Source organism: Opisthocomus hoazin, chromosome 5, assembly GCF_030867145.1.
Source record: "Opisthocomus hoazin isolate bOpiHoa1 chromosome 5, bOpiHoa1.hap1, whole genome shotgun sequence".
NCBI lineage: Eukaryota > Metazoa > Chordata > Aves > Opisthocomiformes > Opisthocomidae > Opisthocomus > Opisthocomus hoazin.
In genome coordinates, this window is record NC_134418.1 from 13952234 (window position 1) to 13971218 (window position 18985).

General features: G+C 38.8%; 1 protein-coding gene across 2 annotated transcripts in view; it reads right to left on the reverse strand.

The window, feature by feature from the left end:
* The window catches only part of KIAA0232 (KIAA0232 ortholog), a 71422-nt gene that overhangs the window by 8538 nt on the left and 43899 nt on the right, over positions 1-18985 (reverse strand). For both annotated transcript variants that reach the window (XM_075420467.1, XM_075420465.1), the window contains exons 4-6: positions 14535-14601; positions 13081-13162; positions 8201-11495 (exon numbers count right to left, since the gene is read on the reverse strand). In XM_075420467.1, coding sequence (XP_075276582.1) covers positions 8201-11495; positions 13081-13162; positions 14535-14601 — 3444 coding nt within the window. The remainder of the gene's footprint in view (positions 1-8200; positions 11496-13080; positions 13163-14534; positions 14602-18985) is intronic.

Sequence of the window (18985 nt, forward strand, 5' to 3'; positions counted from 1 at the left end):
CTTCTCTTAGAGCTTCTGCTTGAGGATATGTAAACTCAGTTGAGGACTTCCACTTTCACCAGCACAAACACCATGGTAATGTTGTAGTTATGAAAGATTCTTCTCCTCCCAAATCCTGGTGTATTTCAGTCACAATTGTCTACGAATTTTGAGCAGATTTGGGTCAGAATTGTGCAGTTACACGCAAAATACTAAAACTTCACTTCTGCTTCTGTCCCCCTCTCATCTCTCCCCTACTGAGCGTTAAGCCAACAGCAGAATAAAAATCATTTTAATGTTTGCTATTGTTTGTATAAAGAGTTTGAAAGAGTAAAATAGTTTCAAAACTTTAAATAGCATTTGTGTGTTTTTCATTAGCATCTAGCTTACACCTGTTCCTTCCAACATCATTTTACGTCTTTTCTCAAATGACCTTCCTAAGCACTTCATACAACAGCAGGCTGTACACTTTGGTCTTTTATCCAAAATCTCAACTAAGACCTCTGGTATACAAAAGAACAACCGTTGCTTGCAAACATCAGTACAAATACTTTCTAAAGGAATAAAAGCAAGTATCAGGTTTTTTCAACTAAAAATTGTAGTGCTGCTTCAAAGATCAAATTACAGTGAAACAACTCCGTAACCTAGCTGGAGGAAAGTAGCTAACATGCAGGAGAGATTTTGTGAGCTTAAGCAGATAACGACCATTTCAAACAGCACACTTCATCTCCAGCATCACGAAGGAATAGCAATTTGGTGTTACGGATACAACTGAAAAAAAGGGAAACAAGCAGAGACGTGAAAGATTGTTTCCCACACCCTGAATGCCATTTCCTACAGCTGATGAGATTTTTCCTCACCTCTTCCACTCACACGCATATCTGAAGTAAAGCAGCCAAGGAAGGTTACTGTTCTGCACAGTTTTACTGCATTGCTGCTTTTGTCACAAGACTGCTATGGACAGCAATACAGAATTCATTTGCTGATGCAGCTGCACTGCGAGAATGCAGCAGAACATCGTCTTGTATTGACCTGGGGAAAAGGAGCAGCTGCTTCGGTGAACACACTTCAGTCTGCGGAGCTGGGCCGAACACAACAAATGCCTGGGACGAGCATTTTACTCTTCTGCTTGTTTTGCTTGTGTAAACTGTTCCATACTCACTATAGCAAGTGGTATCCAACACCATGGTTTTCAGCTGTGACCCGTAGGCAGCCTGATAAACAGCACATTTGAGGGGCACTGCTGGTTTGCTGATGTAAGATAAAATTTAACTGTAGTTTCTGTATGACAGGATACTAAGCCAACCTTTAGGCATACCTTTGACAGGGGCATTGAGGCAGGTGAAGCAAAAGTGACTACCGAAGTTGGGAAAAACCAAGTATGGAATTATGAAGTATGGAATTACTGTCACATCTGCAATATGAGGTTTTATTGCGCAGATGGAAAAGCCAAAGAAGGCTTTGAAGAACAAGGGAAGTTCATGTTGATAAATTAAAAAAAAAAACACCAAAAAAACCCCACAAGCCCCAAAGCATTTATTTATATTTTGTTATATATATATATATAAAAAAAAATTTCTCCTCAGGTAAGAGCTTGATTGCTCATACAAGTAATTCATTAATAAATTACTTTCCTCTTGGCAGCAAACAAGAGTTTTATTTTGCAACCTCAAATAAATTTCCAGAGAGCGTTTATGAATAAGCAACACATTGTTTTTTCTCCACCAAGAACTGGTATAGGATGTGCTTAACAACTGAAATCTTATTTTATCAACAAGCTGCACAGGGGAAAATATTGGTATGATTTTTTTTTTTGCTGTTCCTTAACTAACAATTTTGTATGAGCTAGCAATCATTTTGGTTGGTTTCCTTGCTTCCATCACAAGTTTCTCCCTACAGTTACAGACTAAAGTCCACAGCAAGTTCAAGATTAGTCATTTGCTAGTTCGAAAAGTTACATTGGTCAAAACTTTTATTCTTCAAGCAAAATTTATGCAAAGCATCTTCTCAGAGCTGAGGTCTACAGTTTTAAGGACCATCTGCCTAAAGTCTTGGAAAAAAGGGCATATCCAGTATTTTATAAAAATTTTTCCAGCTACCCAGCTAAATAGTTATTACTTTTCATCTAAACTGATATGCCTTTCAGGATAGACTATTTGGGCTTTAACTGAAAACACCAGCATTGAATATTTCTACTCTTTCAGAACGCATGCTGACAAGGATCAAGGCAGTGACAAGAGTTTTGCAGAATCTGAACAGAATAAGCACTAAAGCCTCATCATTATCTGAAGTGTTATGGCTGACAGTTTCATAACTAGAGGAAAAGTGATATTAAGTCATATTAATCCGCAAGTACAAGTTTCCTTGAACCTGCTCTGCAACTCCTTACAATCAGAATACAAGAAACATGTAAATTATTTAGAAGTCAAAGCAGCAATGTACCCATTGAGTCCCATTCCAAAAGATCAGATCTTAATTTCAGTTCACCAGCTCCCCAGGGAAGATACATCTGGCTCAAGAAGCTAGTCACAAATGAACAAAGGGAGCAGAGTCTAGACTTTACATTCTTAAAAGCTACCTGGCAGTCACCTAATTCTCAAATTTCACTGCAAATATCTGTGTAAGGGACCCTATGAGATCATCCAGACTCTACTCTTGCACAAAGCCTGAATCAACTACAATGCACTATTCCTACATTCTAAATCTCTTCCAAGACAGAATTTCTGCTGCTTCCCTAAAAGTAATTGAGCCCTACAGCAAGCTCATCTTCTGGTGAGAATTCTTTTTCTTCAATTTTCCTTGCTGTGATTTAAGGCCACTTCCTTTGTGTTTACCAGAGCCTACAGGACAAGCATAGCTTTTTCCTTACCTCCTGCAACTGTGAACATGGCTTCTGCAAACTGCTGGGTTCTTCTTCAAGTTTCTCTTTTTTTGAGCTAAAACAACCCCAGTTCCTTCATTCTGTTTTCAAAAGCAGCGATTTTGTGTTGCTCTCCTTCTAGATACAAAGTAATGGGAGCTGAGCCTAGTACTCCAGCAGAAGGCTTTCCAGGTCCAGCTCCAGAGGAGCAACTACCTCCCCTCTTACAGAAGGGCTTTCCTATTTACGTATCACAACGCTGTCGTTTGCAGTGTGCCACTGCTGATTTATGCTCAGCTTACAACCTATTTTCACACCACTGCCTCGCCTGTCACTCGTCACACTGTGTTTGTGAAAAGGATTACTATCTTCTTTAGAAGTTTGTATTTCTCCCTGCTGGACTGCATTTTATTTTTCAGACCATCTCTCCAATTTAACAACCTTTTGATTCTAATCTTGTCTTCCAGTGTAACTGCAGACTTTCCCAGTTTGATATCACCAGGGATTTTCGTAAGCATGTATGTTACCGCCCAGACCAGACAAACGAATCATCTCCCTCGTCCTCCAGTAAGCCACCGACTGTTGTTTTGAGTGTGCAGTCTTTTTGCCAGACTAATACTTAAGAAACTTTCTCACTGTCTCGTGCATCCATGCCATTTCCTAAATAAACATTTTAGCCAGCAAATTTGAGAGTCATTGGTCATTACCAGGCTCCATTTTCCTCTTTAAAAAGATGGAAACGTGTTTGCCTTTTATGTATTTTCTATCTTCTATGTGTTCTCAAGCAAGTATTCTACTAGGTTTTTTTTCAAATTAGCTGCAGCTTCTCATGATATTTAGCTTAATATTCCTATAACTAGCTGAAACAGTGCAATTTATCTGTCCTACTCCTTTGCTTAATTGTCTTGTGACCGGCAATTCAAACAACAAAAGAAACGCACTAAACAGTACCTTTTTGACATTATCTTTTCATAGCTTTCCAAGCTTGTTAGTTCGCTCTCCTTCAGTCATTTTTTCCATTTCTGATTTACTTCTAGAACTTTCAGGTGTACTAAATCTTTATTTTATTGGCTTACTTTATACCTTGTTTTTTTCCCTCATGATTTTTATACTGTCATGGTGAACTCCATCTTTTTAAGGTCCCCCTCCATACAAGATACTTTCATCCTTCAAAATCTCAGCAAATTCATGTCTTATTAATTATAAAGTTAGAGTTCAGCGTCTTTGTAGGTGTTTTCATCACCTGCCAATATCAGCTACTACCTGGACCAACCCTTTCTCAGATAGCCCCAAAGTTACTCTTTTACAGTGAAGTCCTTTGCTTTCCATGTGGACACCACTAGGTGCTCTTGAATGTTTTTTCCACTCAATTCTCCTGAATTTCAGGCATAAAGCAGACCCCTCTGAATTCTGTCTCCCTCTTATCACTACCTAGGTTTATGGGAGGTTCTCTCCTACACTATTCACCTCAGAACCAAGGTATGCAAGGCACACCCGTTCCTCTCTTTACAGCCCTTCCTAAAGGAGTTACACACTTACATTGCATTACTCCAACTAAAGTACCTCACAAAATCTAACAGGCCAATTAAGTCAAGAAATCCATAAACACTGACAGGTTTTGCCAGTAAAATTTCCTCATCCCCAAATGCACTCTCCTAGGCATGTTCAGACCTCGAAAGTTTGGTACCGAACCCAATAAAAGCCCCAAGTTCCTTTATCTATGTCAAGGACTCAATAGTATAAGCGTTCTTGGGGCACACCTACTAGACCAGACCCATATAAAACCTGGTGATTATGAGATTCAGCGTTGTTACATTCAGAGACCATTAATTGGACCAGATTGTGTACTTACCTGTGACTCCACAGCTAAATGGGAAGAGCATTTACTTGGAAGAAAAAGGACTCTACTTCAGTGGGTATTTTTGGTGTTTTTCTTTTTGTTTGGGGGGGTGAAGGGGTTTGGTGGGGTGTTGTTTTTGCAGCGTTTTTTTTATTCTTACGGTTAGGTATATAATTGACTCTCTAAAAACTTCTACAGCAGCTACTAGCAAATTCCTTCTGCAAAACATGCTATAAGTCTACCAGAAATGCTCTAATACAGAAAGTACGAGGGAGGACAACCAGATTCTCCTAAGGTCTTATAAACAGGAGGTATTCAAAGATGTGTCCTTGCACAGCACATATATAATTCAAGTCTATGTGATGCAAACCAGAATGTTTTACTGTTACACTGTGGTCTATATTAGTATTTTCACATGCATTATTTATGCAAAAATATCAGAGGTACCTCAGAACACAACTCAAACTTTATGTCAGGTAACAGTGAGTTAAACAAGAACTCTAATTTTTATTTTAAGTCAGTAAAAGGAAGCACAGAAGTTTCATTTAAAGAAAAAAAAATCCTTTACAAATATTCATCTATACTAATCAGTCAATTCCATAGCCTCTGTTCAAGTTAAAACTCTTTTTCCCATGCATGTATGTGTGGGGTGTCCAGGAAGAATGCTTCTCCTAAACCATCCTAATTCTAGGTATTTTATGTTGATTATGTTTAATGATCATGAAAAGAAATAATATCACTCTTAAGAAGAAGAAAGTTCACACACAAGACACATTTGCACGACATTTGCACCCTCCCTGCATGCAATATAGTCATCGCCTTTACTGATTCAAGTTTACTTCATAACCAACATACTAAAATTGTTTTAATGCTTAAAAGAAACCCCTTCTTGTACAGACAGACTTAACTACATTAATGAATTTAGATGAATGTTCTCAAAACAAAAAGCCTGTTATCTTCAGCTGCACGCTAACGGCTGTTAGAAAAGCCCAGAGTGCGCACACATCCTCCTGAGCCATGCTAGATGCAGGAGGGCGAGTTAACCCAGTCTTTCTGAGCTCGGGTTGTAATCAGGCTCCTCAAGCCCCTAGGAACAGCTTAACAGCGAACCCAATTGGAGTCTACACTGCCAAGACAGTTGTTCATCCTTTGCATTTCTTAGTGGTTTAGAATTTTGAAGCTATGAAAATACCTACAAAATCATGCCACCTGAGCGTGGGAAGCACTAAGGAACTTACAGAAAATACACCACCAGAGCTTTCTGAGTGCTATTCAGTACCAATTTTTTTTTCACACCCCATAACTACCATAAATTGTGGAACCACTGTAAACTTGTCTCATACCAGACGCTTACTACCTTCTTCAATGGGTGTTTGAAGCAAAGATGAGAATAAACATCCTCATGGAGCACTAAACATCCAGAAAGGAGTTCTGAAAAGGGCTGGAAGGAACTTTAGACTCTTGCTGTCATGAATAATTGTATTATACCATTCACTCATTCATTACTTCCTACTGCATCATGAAGTTAGATTTGCTTATTCCTGGTAAAAGGTAATTCCAGAATCTGTTCTCACTTACAGTCTAAGTTCATTAATTTTTTTGGTGACTCTTTTTGCAAAGCCTGGCACAAACCCAGAAACTTCCCAGACTCCAGGAAAGATTTCTGAGCCACTTCATCGCCATTAACTTAACAGAGCAGCAGGAACCAAGATGTCTAGAAAGGGCCTGGGAAAATCTCACAAATTTGATTCTCTTGTGCAAGCAGCAGACATCAACTTATTGACACTGGGAAAAGAAGCTGCAATAGCAATTAATTTAGAAAAGGATGAAAGGAGAAACAAATGGATAAGAAGGAAAATAAGGAATTCTGATTTTGCTCAACAAAAAGGTTAGCTTTCCCATGAATTAATGTTTCAAACTTGTAATTGAGGAGTATACAATTGCACAACACAAGCTGGGTGCAACTCAAGCTGAAAATGAAAAAAATTCCCTCATAATGTAGATACTACAACTGCTGAGTATGTGGAAGAGGAGGCTGAAGAGGACAAGAAAACGTAAGATGCAATTTACAACTATCCAGACAACATCTCCAGGCTGGCCGCACAACTAAATTATTTCAGAATAGAATAGACTATTTCAGCTGGACGGGATCTGCAACAATCATCTAACCTGACCACTTCAGGGCTGACCAAAAGTTGAAGCATGTTGTTAAGGGCATTGTCCAAATGCCTCTTAAAAACACTGACAGGCCTGGGACATCGACCCCCTCTCTAGCAAGCCTGTCCCAGGGTTTGACCACCCTCTCAATACAGAAATGCTTCCTGGTGTCCAGTCTGAACCTCCCCTGGCACAGCTCTGAACCATTCCCACACGTCCTGTCGCTGGATCCCAGGGAGGAAAGCTCAGCACCTCCCTCTCCACATCCCCTCCTCAGAAGCTGCAGAGAGCAATGAGGTCACCCCTCAGCCTCCTTCTCTCCAAACCAGGCAAGCCCAGAGTCCTTGGTCGCTCCTCACAGGACATCCCTCCAGCCCTTTCCCCAGCTCTGTTGGCCGCCTCTGGGTGCGTTCAAGGACCTTCATTTTGCTTGTCAAATATTTCTTCTCAAGAGCAGAGGGAGCTCACAAAAAGAACTTGGATTTTTTGGCTGGAAGGGATTTTTGCTCTTGATCATTACTTAACCTATAGGTACAGTGACCTGAAAGGAAACTCTCAGCTTAAACCATAATTATAGTTAGGCCTCCTTACAGTACTGTGGTCCATCGCTAGATGGACATTTTACATTCATGATTTTTTTTTTTTTTTTGTGTCTACGTTGACAAGAGAGTATTTTAATTTCCAGACAATTAAGCCTTTCTACAAACCATTCTTTCCTGAGGTTTACATCCAATAATTCAACTCCAAATTCTTCTACATGGAAGTAACTGTAAGTCATATTGCAAAGACTGACTTCAGATATTCCTCTTCAAAATTTTAAAATAGGTTTGAATCAAAATCAGTAATATCTAATTACTCAAACTTTATGCACATTTAACATATTATATGTAAATCAGTTAAGTTAAAAACCTAAGGTAAACAGATTTTCAAGTCACAGGAGTGCACACATGCATATATTTCTAGAGGTATGCAAGATGACACTGTAATGCCTGAAGATGGTTAATTTTTCACAGAATCACAGAATGATTGAGATTCAACGGGAACTCTGGAGGTCATCATGTCCAACTCCCCCTGCTCATGCTGGGCCACCTAGAGCAGGTTCCCAGGACCACATCCCGATGTCTTTTGAGCATCTCCAAGGATGGAGACTCTACAGACTTCCTGGGCAACCTGTGCCAGTGCTAGTCACCCTTACAGTAAAAGAGTTTTTCCCTTATGTTCGGATGGAACCTCCAGTGTTTCTACAAAACTGTGTTCTTCTAGAGAACTACACAATTACAAACATTTAAAATGAACTGTCACATGACAAATTGCTGGTTATCAGCTGCCAGCTGCAAATCCCGTAATTTTATGTATCCACATACCTCTTCAAGCTCTCCTGAAGAAACAGGATTATCCTCGTACGTGGGGAAATGGCACCCTGCTTTACAACTGCAAAACCTGCTAGTCTCCTCACGTGGCTCCACTATTCTGCAGTTTACTTTAGAAGTCTCCATCGCCCTCCCATCTAGAGATTCTTTCATGCTGCACTCTAAACAGGGATCTTGGTTTCCTACTGGCAACATTCCAGCCGACTCTTCCTGGGAATCCAATGATGTCTGTGCACTCTTCTCCATTCCAGACTTTTTTAATCTGGGAAGGAATTTTCCAGATTCAAGCTCTGATTTTCCATAATAATGCCCTTCTTTTTCTGCATCTTCTTCCAGAGGTTTGAGATCTGCTTGTGGATCCTCAAATACATCTACTTGAGAAGGGACAGCAATACCTCCCTCATCTTTTTCTGACTCAAATTCTGACTCACTTCCACCACCTGGAGAAAGTTCAGATGCAGAAATTGGGCGAAAGTGAGTCCTTGGAGAAATCCGTATAGCCCTGTACTGCGTTCGATCAACACCACATATCCTGGGGTGTAAAACCTCACTGTCTGAATCAGAGCACAGAATTGACTTAGGTTTAAAACTAGGGCTGAAAGATGCAATTCCTTCTGGCTCAAACGAACACTCTACGTGAAGAACTTGTGAAAATGGATTGTTCAGGTCAAAGGAAGAGAATGAGTATTCAAGCCCTGGTTCTTCAACTTGAAAGTTACCACAAGCTCCCAGTAAGTCTTCATGGAAGATAAAAGAAAAACCCTTATTTAATCCATTATCTCCACTCTTTGATTGCTCACTCTGTTCAAATGATACAAATGGCCTCCATAATTGCCTATGACCAGGGGCAAAGCTATTACCTGGAGTCATAAAAACATCTGTACCAGCTATCGTCACTACATCAGAAGCTGCACATTGTAATAAGCTCCCTTTCGAGTGACTAGGTGGCACCACTGCCCATTCTCCATCACTGTTAAACGTTTTGAGCTCCCCATACACACCACCAAGTATAAATGAGTTTTCTTTATCCTGGTTAACATCCCAAGGTTTTGATGGTGTAGTATAGTCACCACCATCTACTTTTGATAAATCATTTGAGACAAAGGCTCTCTTCTCTAAATTCTCCTTCTGACCTTCCCAAAGATGATACTCTGATCTCTGCACTGCTTTATTGGGCTCCTGGAGGGTTTCAACTTTTGCTTCTGTATCCAAACAGCAGCAATAGTTATCTACATCAGTTGAAAACAATTCGTCTTCTATTCCTTCTATTTCTACCATCGCTGCAGAATTTCTGTCTGCCATATTTGTCCAAATATCTTTAATAACCCCTGAGCTGTAGCCATCTCCATGTGGACTGCTTTCACTACACCCTTGTGTAGTTTCATAGTCTTTACTTTCTGCTTTTTGTTCTAGCTGAATACCACAGACAGATTCTAGCTTAGATTTTTTTTTGAAGATCAAAGTGGGCATTTCTCCTAAAGTTCTAGCTTGTTGCTGGCAGGTTTCTTCTGGCAAAAAATCTAGTATTTCTTCATCTACATAACTTGAAGACACTCTAGGAACTACATAATTAATATCCTCTGCATTAAACTGCGTCGATTCTTCATATGGAATATTTAAAGTCTCATTGTCTGAACGTGTTTCTTCAGAGTGTGACCATGGACTACAAGTTCTTGTTGAAAGATTGGAACAGTGTTCATTTTCATCAAAGGCACTATTTTTGGTCCATATTAGCAATCTAGACTGTGTTTTCCCAAGAATATTAGCAGTGCTACTAGAATCTGCATTTTCATTTCCCAAGTTGAGTGTTTCAAAAGAAAATGGTAAAACAGAGTTACTGCATTGCACTTCAAACACTGAAAAACAAGAGTTTATACCAGACCCTTCATTAATATCTGAAAAGAGCTCTTGATTGCCAGCAAGCATGTGTGAATTCAGCATTGTGCTGTCTAAGATGGGGGAGAATCTGATTGGAGAATCTCCTCCAAAACTTTCCCCATCTGCATCACCAGAACTAGAAGATGAACAGCACTCCCAAAATTGAGCTAAATTACTAAGGTCTTGCAAGAACCACCCTTCAGCACCAACAGAGCTGGTAGAATCTGTCCATATTGCACTTTCCCCTTGCAACTCCATTCCGTCTAACACTATGCAACATTCTGCCTCAAAATCAGTTTTTTCTTTACTCTTTTGTCGAATCATATTTAAAATCCGACTCTCCCCTTGCATCGTATCTGAGGCACCAGGATCCAACATGGATTGATCAATATCCACTTCATAGAAGTGTGTTAGTTCTGACAGATGAACATCATCTAAGTATTTGTCGTCCTCTGGTTGAGAACATATTGAGGTCCCAGCGAGGTCAATATCCTCATTTAGAACTGCAGGCATTTCTACAAAGTGACCATCGATGAAAGTACCTGCTGCGAGGTATGTTTTATGAATATTATTGTTGCTAATACAAAGACCATGCACTGATTCAGACAACTCTTCTACAGCCTCTGATGTTACACCACATATATCTTCTCTGTTGCGGTATGTAGTCTCCAGCTTGCTTTTTCTGCTAAGAGGAACAAAGTACTCTGTAATCGGCTCAGTATACCACAAGGGTTCTTCTTTATACTCCTTTTCATTTCTGCTATCTAAATACAAATCTTTTCCATCGCTACCGCCAGCTTCTTTTCTTCCAATTTCTTTTAATGGCCTTTTACCTCTTTTGCACAGCTGTTTGATGGACCCGCTGCTGCTGCTGCTGCTTCCGCTGTGGACTTTTCTATCCGCCTTTTCACCAGATTTCACTGAAAGCCTGCTTTGCCCATTACGCCCTTTTTTATTTCGAACCTCTCTTGTTTTGTGTCGTACTTTAATACATTTCATTGATGCCTTGTATTCACCTTGATTACCACTAGAACTTGAGCCAGCCTCACTGGATCCCGATGACCAGGAGCGAGGACGCATCTTTCCCTCAGACTTGTGTCGGACTTGCTTTTTGTACAAAACAGGCTTCTCTTCAACAGTGTTGTTACTAAACTTATTTTCTTTCTCATTTTTACTTTTCTTCTGCTGGGTTCTTTCCTGTACAGTGGCAGATACTTTATTACTTCTGTCTTTAGTTACTTCACTTTCACTATTGCAGTCCTTTGGAGAAGATGTATCTGTGCTAGTTGGTGGAGCAGTGGATGAAGATGAGGAGCTAGAGTAAGAGCATACTTTGGATTTATTCCATACAGTCATGATTTCCTGCAGGCAAACTGGCTTTTCAGAAAGAGGAGGAAATGCTTCATAGTACCTGAAAGCAAAACAAAAAGTTGACATTCTGATCGTAGAATTTCAGACAGGCATTAAGATTAGAGAGTATTACTAAAAAAAAATATCAAGACACTACCAATCTAACTGCCAAAAAATCTAGTTTGTTCTACATACACACATGCCACTCACTGCACTTTTTATTTGACTCATAAACAAAGGGGAGATTAAGATAAGCTTTAAAAGTGCTTATATTAATATATGCTTAAAAAATATACTGCCAAATAAAACAATTCCATTTTTAGGGAGTACTAAACTTCACTGTAGACAGAAATTGTGGATGCTTAAAACAACGAAGGCCTGACTCCAGATTTATTATCTAATGTAGCCATTTACTACAGTCTTCTAAGCATGTTTGATTTAGAGTGTAAATGAGGAAGTCCTGAATTTTAGTCAGTTCAGTCCTGAATTTCATTTTTTTCAAACTCTCCGTTGTGAAACGAGACACTATCTGCTAAGTTCTTTATAGCTTGATCGCCCAGTTATTAAGAAAAAGTTGCTGCAAAAAAAGATTAGTTTTGAGTAGTTTAAGACGCTTAACAGCTTTGTGTGACAGGGACAAAATTAAAATACGGTTTCTGCAACATTTAAAGTAGTATGTGTTTGACAGGGAAGAGATTTATACTGAAAAACATATATTTCAATGCAAACCTATTAAAAATATTCAGAAGTCATATAAGTTAAATGCACATTAGCACAATCGGTTCCTTGAATAAGTAACATCCATTCAGCAACAGTTCTACTAGACTGTTGCTACCAATGGTTATTCTTAGGAGCTACAGAAGCAGTCATATCTCCAAGAGAAGTCAATGATAAAACTCCTGGGTACTTCACTAACACTGGACTCATATACTTTGTAACTAGTAGAGCACTTTGGTTATAAGGAGTTTAAAGGTTATAAAAGAGTTTCAGCTTCCCAGTTCTGCAACAGAAGACAAATAGTTCTGAACAAGACAGGATAAGGTGAGGGGAGATTTAGACAGGAGGTAAGGAAGAAATTTTTTCCAATGAGGGTGGTGAAACACTGGCACAGGTTGCCCGGAGAGGTGGCAGATGCCCCATTCCTTGAAACATGCAAGGTCAGGTTGGACGGGGCTCTGAGCAACCTGATCCAGTTGAAGATGTTCCTGCTCACTGCAGGGTGGCTGGACTAGACGACCTTTAAAGGTCCCTTCCAACCCAAAACCTTCTATGATTCTATGAATCCAGGAAACCGACTCTCTCCCTGCAAGTTTAACACGTCAATTAATGCTGTTCTAAAGGCTTTTGATTTGTCTAGTTGACTTGGTTTTAAAGAAACTAAAATACAGTATGGTTTGAGTTCTGCGTATCGTCAAAAGAAAGCAGTCAGGACCTTGCCAGAAACTAAACTAGCCCACAGTACCAAATGCTCATATTTAAATATATGAGATTAACACGAGAAGACGGCAGGGGGAAAAAAAAAATTATTTCTTAATATCCACAAAACTCCAGGTTCCTCACTAAGTTAACTTCACTGTGTTAAAATATGGGAGTAAAAGGAGAAAAAAGAAAAGCATCTCAGATAATAATAATAAAAAAATGCATACATTTCTACTTGATCCTTTGCTGTGGGAGATAAATCAGTCTCAGGAGACAAAGAGCCTTCTAACTTTTTGTGAATCTTCTCCTCTGTTTTGGAAGAAAATTCCAAATGCTTAACAGAAAATTCAAGAAGTCAGTGTATTTTATAACAGTATTTAACAAAAAGCATCAGGATGTATACCTGTAATAGTAGTAAATTTCCATAAAACACTGTAAATAACAGAATAATTTATAGTCTGGATATTGTACATACCACCCAAGATTTAAGTTTTCCACAGTTGTCTTCTTAAGCCCTGCAAATTTCACCAAACATCACTGGCTAGCAGCTGCATGCACCTTCATGGTTAGCAATGCCCCTACCAGGAGACATCTCTTTGAATTTTTAGTTATTTCACATCTAAATCCTTATCTCCTTCTTGCATTGCTACACATAAAAAAACGCTTTTTAAAAAATTGACAATTTAACTAAATATTCTTATGAATGGCTGCATCTAACGTCTCATGTATTTCACTGCAAGGAAGCACCCCTGCAGTAGCTGCTGTGCTTTGGATGGATGTAAAAGAGTATTTCCTGTGTGAGAGGTGATTCTAAAGATTTCCAATTCTTTATATTAAAATCTGTAAAATACAAAAAAAATGCTGTGAGATATCACTAATTTTACTTTTTTTCAAAATAAATGGTCAACATCACCTTAGCTCAGTAAGAAAGTGTCACAGCATAGCACTATAAAATACTAAGAGCTGACTAGTAATTCCTGTTTACAAACAGAAAAAAAGGAATGAAAACAGCTAAAATCATGCTTTAAGGAGGTAAATATTTATCCTTTATTTATTGCTATTTATATTACTTGATAAGCACATTAATTTTACAGTAAGTATCAAAGGCTACTGCTATGTGCCTGAATAAACATTTATGTGAAATGAACTTTCATCGGAGACACCACAACTTTGTATTATGCTCCCTGCCCTAAGCTTGACACCACGAAATCCCCATTATCATCCCTCTAAAGCCCAGAAATTTTAAGCATACTTCTCTGTGCCAGCTGCTTGGATGTTTTTCACAGGAATAGCTAGTATATAACAATGTTGAGACCAATCGACTCTTTGCAAGTATCAATAGAAAAGTAACAGAATCAAGCCTACTTTATTTTGATTTCTTGTGTGGGGAGGGAGGATGCTGAATGTGGAACATTTACTACAAAAGCAGGCATAGCTAGATAGGAAAAGTTATAGCTTTTCATGAGAAAAACTCCATTTGTGAATGGCTATTAAAAAAAGCATACTAGTACAGAATTGCTTAAACTATTTGAATGAAATTATTCAAATGTATTTTAAAATTGCATGGCCTGTATTAAAACTACTGAATTAACAGCCTGCTCCCCCACCCACACACCTCAGAATGTTACACAGTCGATAAATACAATATATGGCCTCAGAAGTTCAAAGATTTATTCCTCACCTTGCTTACTCTGAAGGTCTTTCAGTCTGGAGCAAAGCTCCTCCACTAATGTTTCAATCCCAGAGCTCTGCACAACAACAAAAACGGGGGGGGGGGAAGAAAAAAAATAAAGAAAACATAACTTACTAAAAAGAATATTCATTTTATAGAAAGACATCAATACAGTAAACATACCTTAGCAGACTTGTATTTTTCTTTTTGTATGGGAATTACACATTAAAAAGCAACAAAAGTTATCACTAGGTATAAATCCATTCCTATAAATACATTAATTAGAGGTCAAAATGATTCCAGGAAACATGCAAATACGTTCACTTGGAGGTTTCAAACTACAAGTCACATTGTTGCAAGGTTTTGCAAACCCTGCACTGTATCACTTAGGATTTAGCCAAGAGTCAGGATAAAAGTTGAAGAACCAACTGATCACTAAGACATTTTAAAACGCTAAGCCCGACCCTTTTGGTTGCAGAATTTATACCTCTGAGGAAGAGACTGTCAAAAGGATACAGAAAATCAGCACTGAAGGTGAAAAGGAGAACAGCATGAAGACACATACGTATAGGTGGCAGAGAGGGAGAGGAAACCCTTCCACAGTATCTTCATGCAAAACTTCTCCCATAGCTTTGGCAGTTTACAATGCCCATTTTTAGTTCTTTCTAAACATTGTGTTGTTTGCTCAGGAGAGCAGAGGGAAAAATAAACACCTTATTCATCTTCCCTATAAGCCTCTGTTTTCCTCCTTTATTCCTCCACATAAACCTTCCACACACTCAAGCTTCCTTTTAAATCCCATTTCAGTGTTATTCTCGCATGCTTCTGCTTTCACAATCTGCCTAGACTTGCAAGCAGTTCTACATAAACCAACAGCACCAGAACAGCAAAATACTGAAAAATCAGCACACACACACAAAATGGTACAATATATTACCAACTGTCCCACAGGAGAAAACCCCGTGCTATTCTTATGGAATAGAAGTTGAATTCCAGTCAGTGAAATGCTAAATACCAACCCACAGCCTGAAATGACCACTCCAGTTGGAAGGAAAATTAGATGAGGTGGGTACTGTGTAGATATCCCTGTTCTCAGCATTTTGACGTTCAGGGATCACCTTTGGAGGTAACACTTTGCACGTCCCATAACTGCAAACAGCAGGCTGCAATCACGGCAGAACGCAGCAACCCAAAGCGAGCGAGGAGGATGCCAGAAGTCCCCTGCACAGCTCCATGCAGCTGGGAAGGGGAGCGAGGGAGAACTGCGCGGCTCCTTGTATCCTGGGCACAGTTCCCTCAATAACAACTCCAGCATCTTGCCCCCATCACACTCGAAGATTCTGAGACTTATACAAACCTCCTACAAAATTATCTCACCTTCTGAATTTGACATGATCTTGTGTGAATATAGTTATGGAATACACATTCTCTCCAAAGGTAACGCAGAAGAAATATCAAGTTACAGAAATGCATAAAAAAGCATTTGATTTGCTGTGTCACCATGGTGGTACACAGATTTCATATTTCCAAGGTCTAAGAGTTCCTCCTCTCTCCTGATTATTGGCTAGAAATTGCTGAGAAATGTGAATATCTGTTGCTAAAGCACAAGAAAATATTATGGAAAAAGGAGTACTAATTTATACCGTGAAACTAGCTTGATTAATTCTCTGTCAGAAACGCACACTTGAAAAATCATATACTGAAGCAATGACTTATATGCTAACTTCTAAATTTTAATTATTTGCAGTCAAGTGAGAAAGCAATTTTCTATCCCTAACTGCATTGCTGCACTGAGGAGCTAAATATAAACCTTTATGCCACATACTTAACTGAGGATGACTTAGCAATATTAAACTTTAGAAGGCATCTTCTATATCAGTAAAATCACCAATATAAATGAAATTGTTTAGCAAGAACCAAGCAGCACAGTAATATGGGCAAACCTATGTAGTTGTAACAATAATCACTTTATGCCTATACAACTCCTGACTCCCTCCCTCTGCCCCCCAAAAGGGCAACAGAGGAGGAGCTGGCCTTGTTTTTGCTTAGCTCTCCAAACTGTCTAATCGAACGGACACCTGTAGCAAATACTCAAAATGAATACAGATTCACTTCCTTAATTACAACAGCACATCAAAAAAAAAAAAAAAAAGAATCCCCCAAACCAGCAATAATATGCTCACCATTACACTGAAGAAGTGAAAACTTTTGGAATCAAAGGCTTCATTTCCTCCTGTACCATGAAACTAATCCTGGAGTCAGCTGACAGGCTGCAGGCTGTCCTGCATAGCACGCTGATGGAGCTAGCGCTAGCTTTAAAAAAATAAAAGGCGGGGGGTAGGAAGCCACTGTGCAGAATACCAAGCCTCTAGCGATCCCTTGCTCAACCTCTCACTGCAGTTTTTAACAACAAGCCACAGACTTAATGTAACAAACACCTCAGCAATTATTTCGTATGAGTGTTGTGCTCTGAATGGGAGATTTAGTTACTGTATTTTTTCATTTTTTAAGTTCATGCATTGTAGCTGCAGCAACCCCACTGCCAGAAAGTAAGATATTCCAGGCACTGGCTTGGTTCAGTAGGACACCATCAGTCAACAGAATTAGGTGATCTGCTTGAAGGGCTTTGCTTATGTTCAAATTTAAAGACAGTCCCCAAACAGTACAAATACTAGAGCACCTTAAAAACATTTTTCAACATGGAAGTCTCAGTGCCTAATTATGACTGCTTTTGTAATTCCAACATGTAAGGCTTAAATCTCATGATTACGTGTAAGATTATTTAAACTACTGACCCAGATTTCTACTAACCCTTTTCTCTCACTCAAACTATAAATAGCAGCACATCATATTTTTAATTCATATCTTTCATTTTGCATAACAAAATTTCCTCCACACTAAACACATTTTATTCTGTTCTGCTGTTCCCAGCATATTTATACTTCCTTCCCCTGCTTTAATTGAGTTCCAGTTCCACCAAAAGTTGTTCTTTTTGGCTTTTAATCAGCTGGCTGAAGCAAGGGAAGGATTACATAAAGGATAGGTGTTATGTTACTGGCATAGAAGTGACCGTGCTAACAGATAAATTAAGCTTCTGAACTCACCCAGCATGAACAAGAACAGCCAATCTGACTGCTGGAGTTACAGGACTCCAATAGCCAGTGTCCTGCTTACCAACCAACACGACTCTACTCAGAGCCAATTTAGTTCTGCATATCGAGGAACAAAAGCAATCAAAAAACCAGCAAAGCTCACACACACATAAAAAATGTTTGTTGGTTTTTTTTTTTGGAATGGTTTTGGGGTTTTTTTTGGTAAGTAGTTTGTTTTTTTGGGGTTTGTTTTTTTACTCTGGAAGTAGAACAGTCAGAGATGACAAGTGGTAATTTGTTAGCTTAAAGCAACCCAGCTGCTTTTGTACATACGTTCACAACCCCATATAGCTGCAGAAAATGTTCCCAGAAGATATTAAATCTATAAATTTAGTTACTTCTGAAATATTTTTCTAAATTTAAAATATCAGTTTAGTTAATTGTGAACCATGGAAACAAAACAATATTACGTACACCAAAATCAAATCCACTAAAACCTGTTGCCCATGCGAACAGTGGGCGCTGACAGCTATGTTCCAAGAGTTCTTAGTAAGAATCTGTGAAACATTAGCTCCTCTCAGATTCTTGACGAATTACTTTAATTCTTGTTGACATTCATCTCTACTAGTAGGTTGCTTCTGAATGCTGCAAACAAGCACTACGCAGTCACCATCCAGGAGATTTAAGGAGTTTTTCCTGAATTTGATCACAAATGTTCATGCACCACTATTATTTCACAGTTATTCTATGGAACTGAGGATAGCATTGGTCAGCAAAATTTTTCATTTTTGCTGAGCTTTCACCCCTTCCCATCACCCAGTAACGATGTCTAGTTACGGCTCTCATACTTCCATCCAAAAAATGCCATGCAAATACATACTCTGTTATGTAGATCTGCACATATGCAATAGCTAAAAATTCTGGGAAAAAAAGGACAACAAAGTTGTGATGGCCAGTACTTAGAACGAGATTTCCACAGTTGACGTACCATAAATACTTCTACAAAAACTGAAAAATTCCATCAGATTTTACCACTCAAAGGGAAAAGGGTTTTTTGTGTTTGGTTTGTTGGAGTTGTTTTTTTTGGGGGGGGAGGGGAGTAGGTGTTTTAGTTTGGATTTTTGGGGGTTTCTTTTTTTGCTTCTAGCCTAACATATCTTCCTCCAGAAGCTTTGAAATGTGTACTGTAAATATTTACTAAGCATGGCCTGTTTCCTCATACCTTACAGGCCTGAAGTAAGTTCCTCTTTAAGCTTTTTTTTTTTTTTTTTTTTTTTTTTTTTAAAGATGAGCATTACACTTTCTTTTCCTTTAGCAACTACAATAATCACTCATTTGCTTTTATGTTTCTGAGAGCTGTCTAGCTTA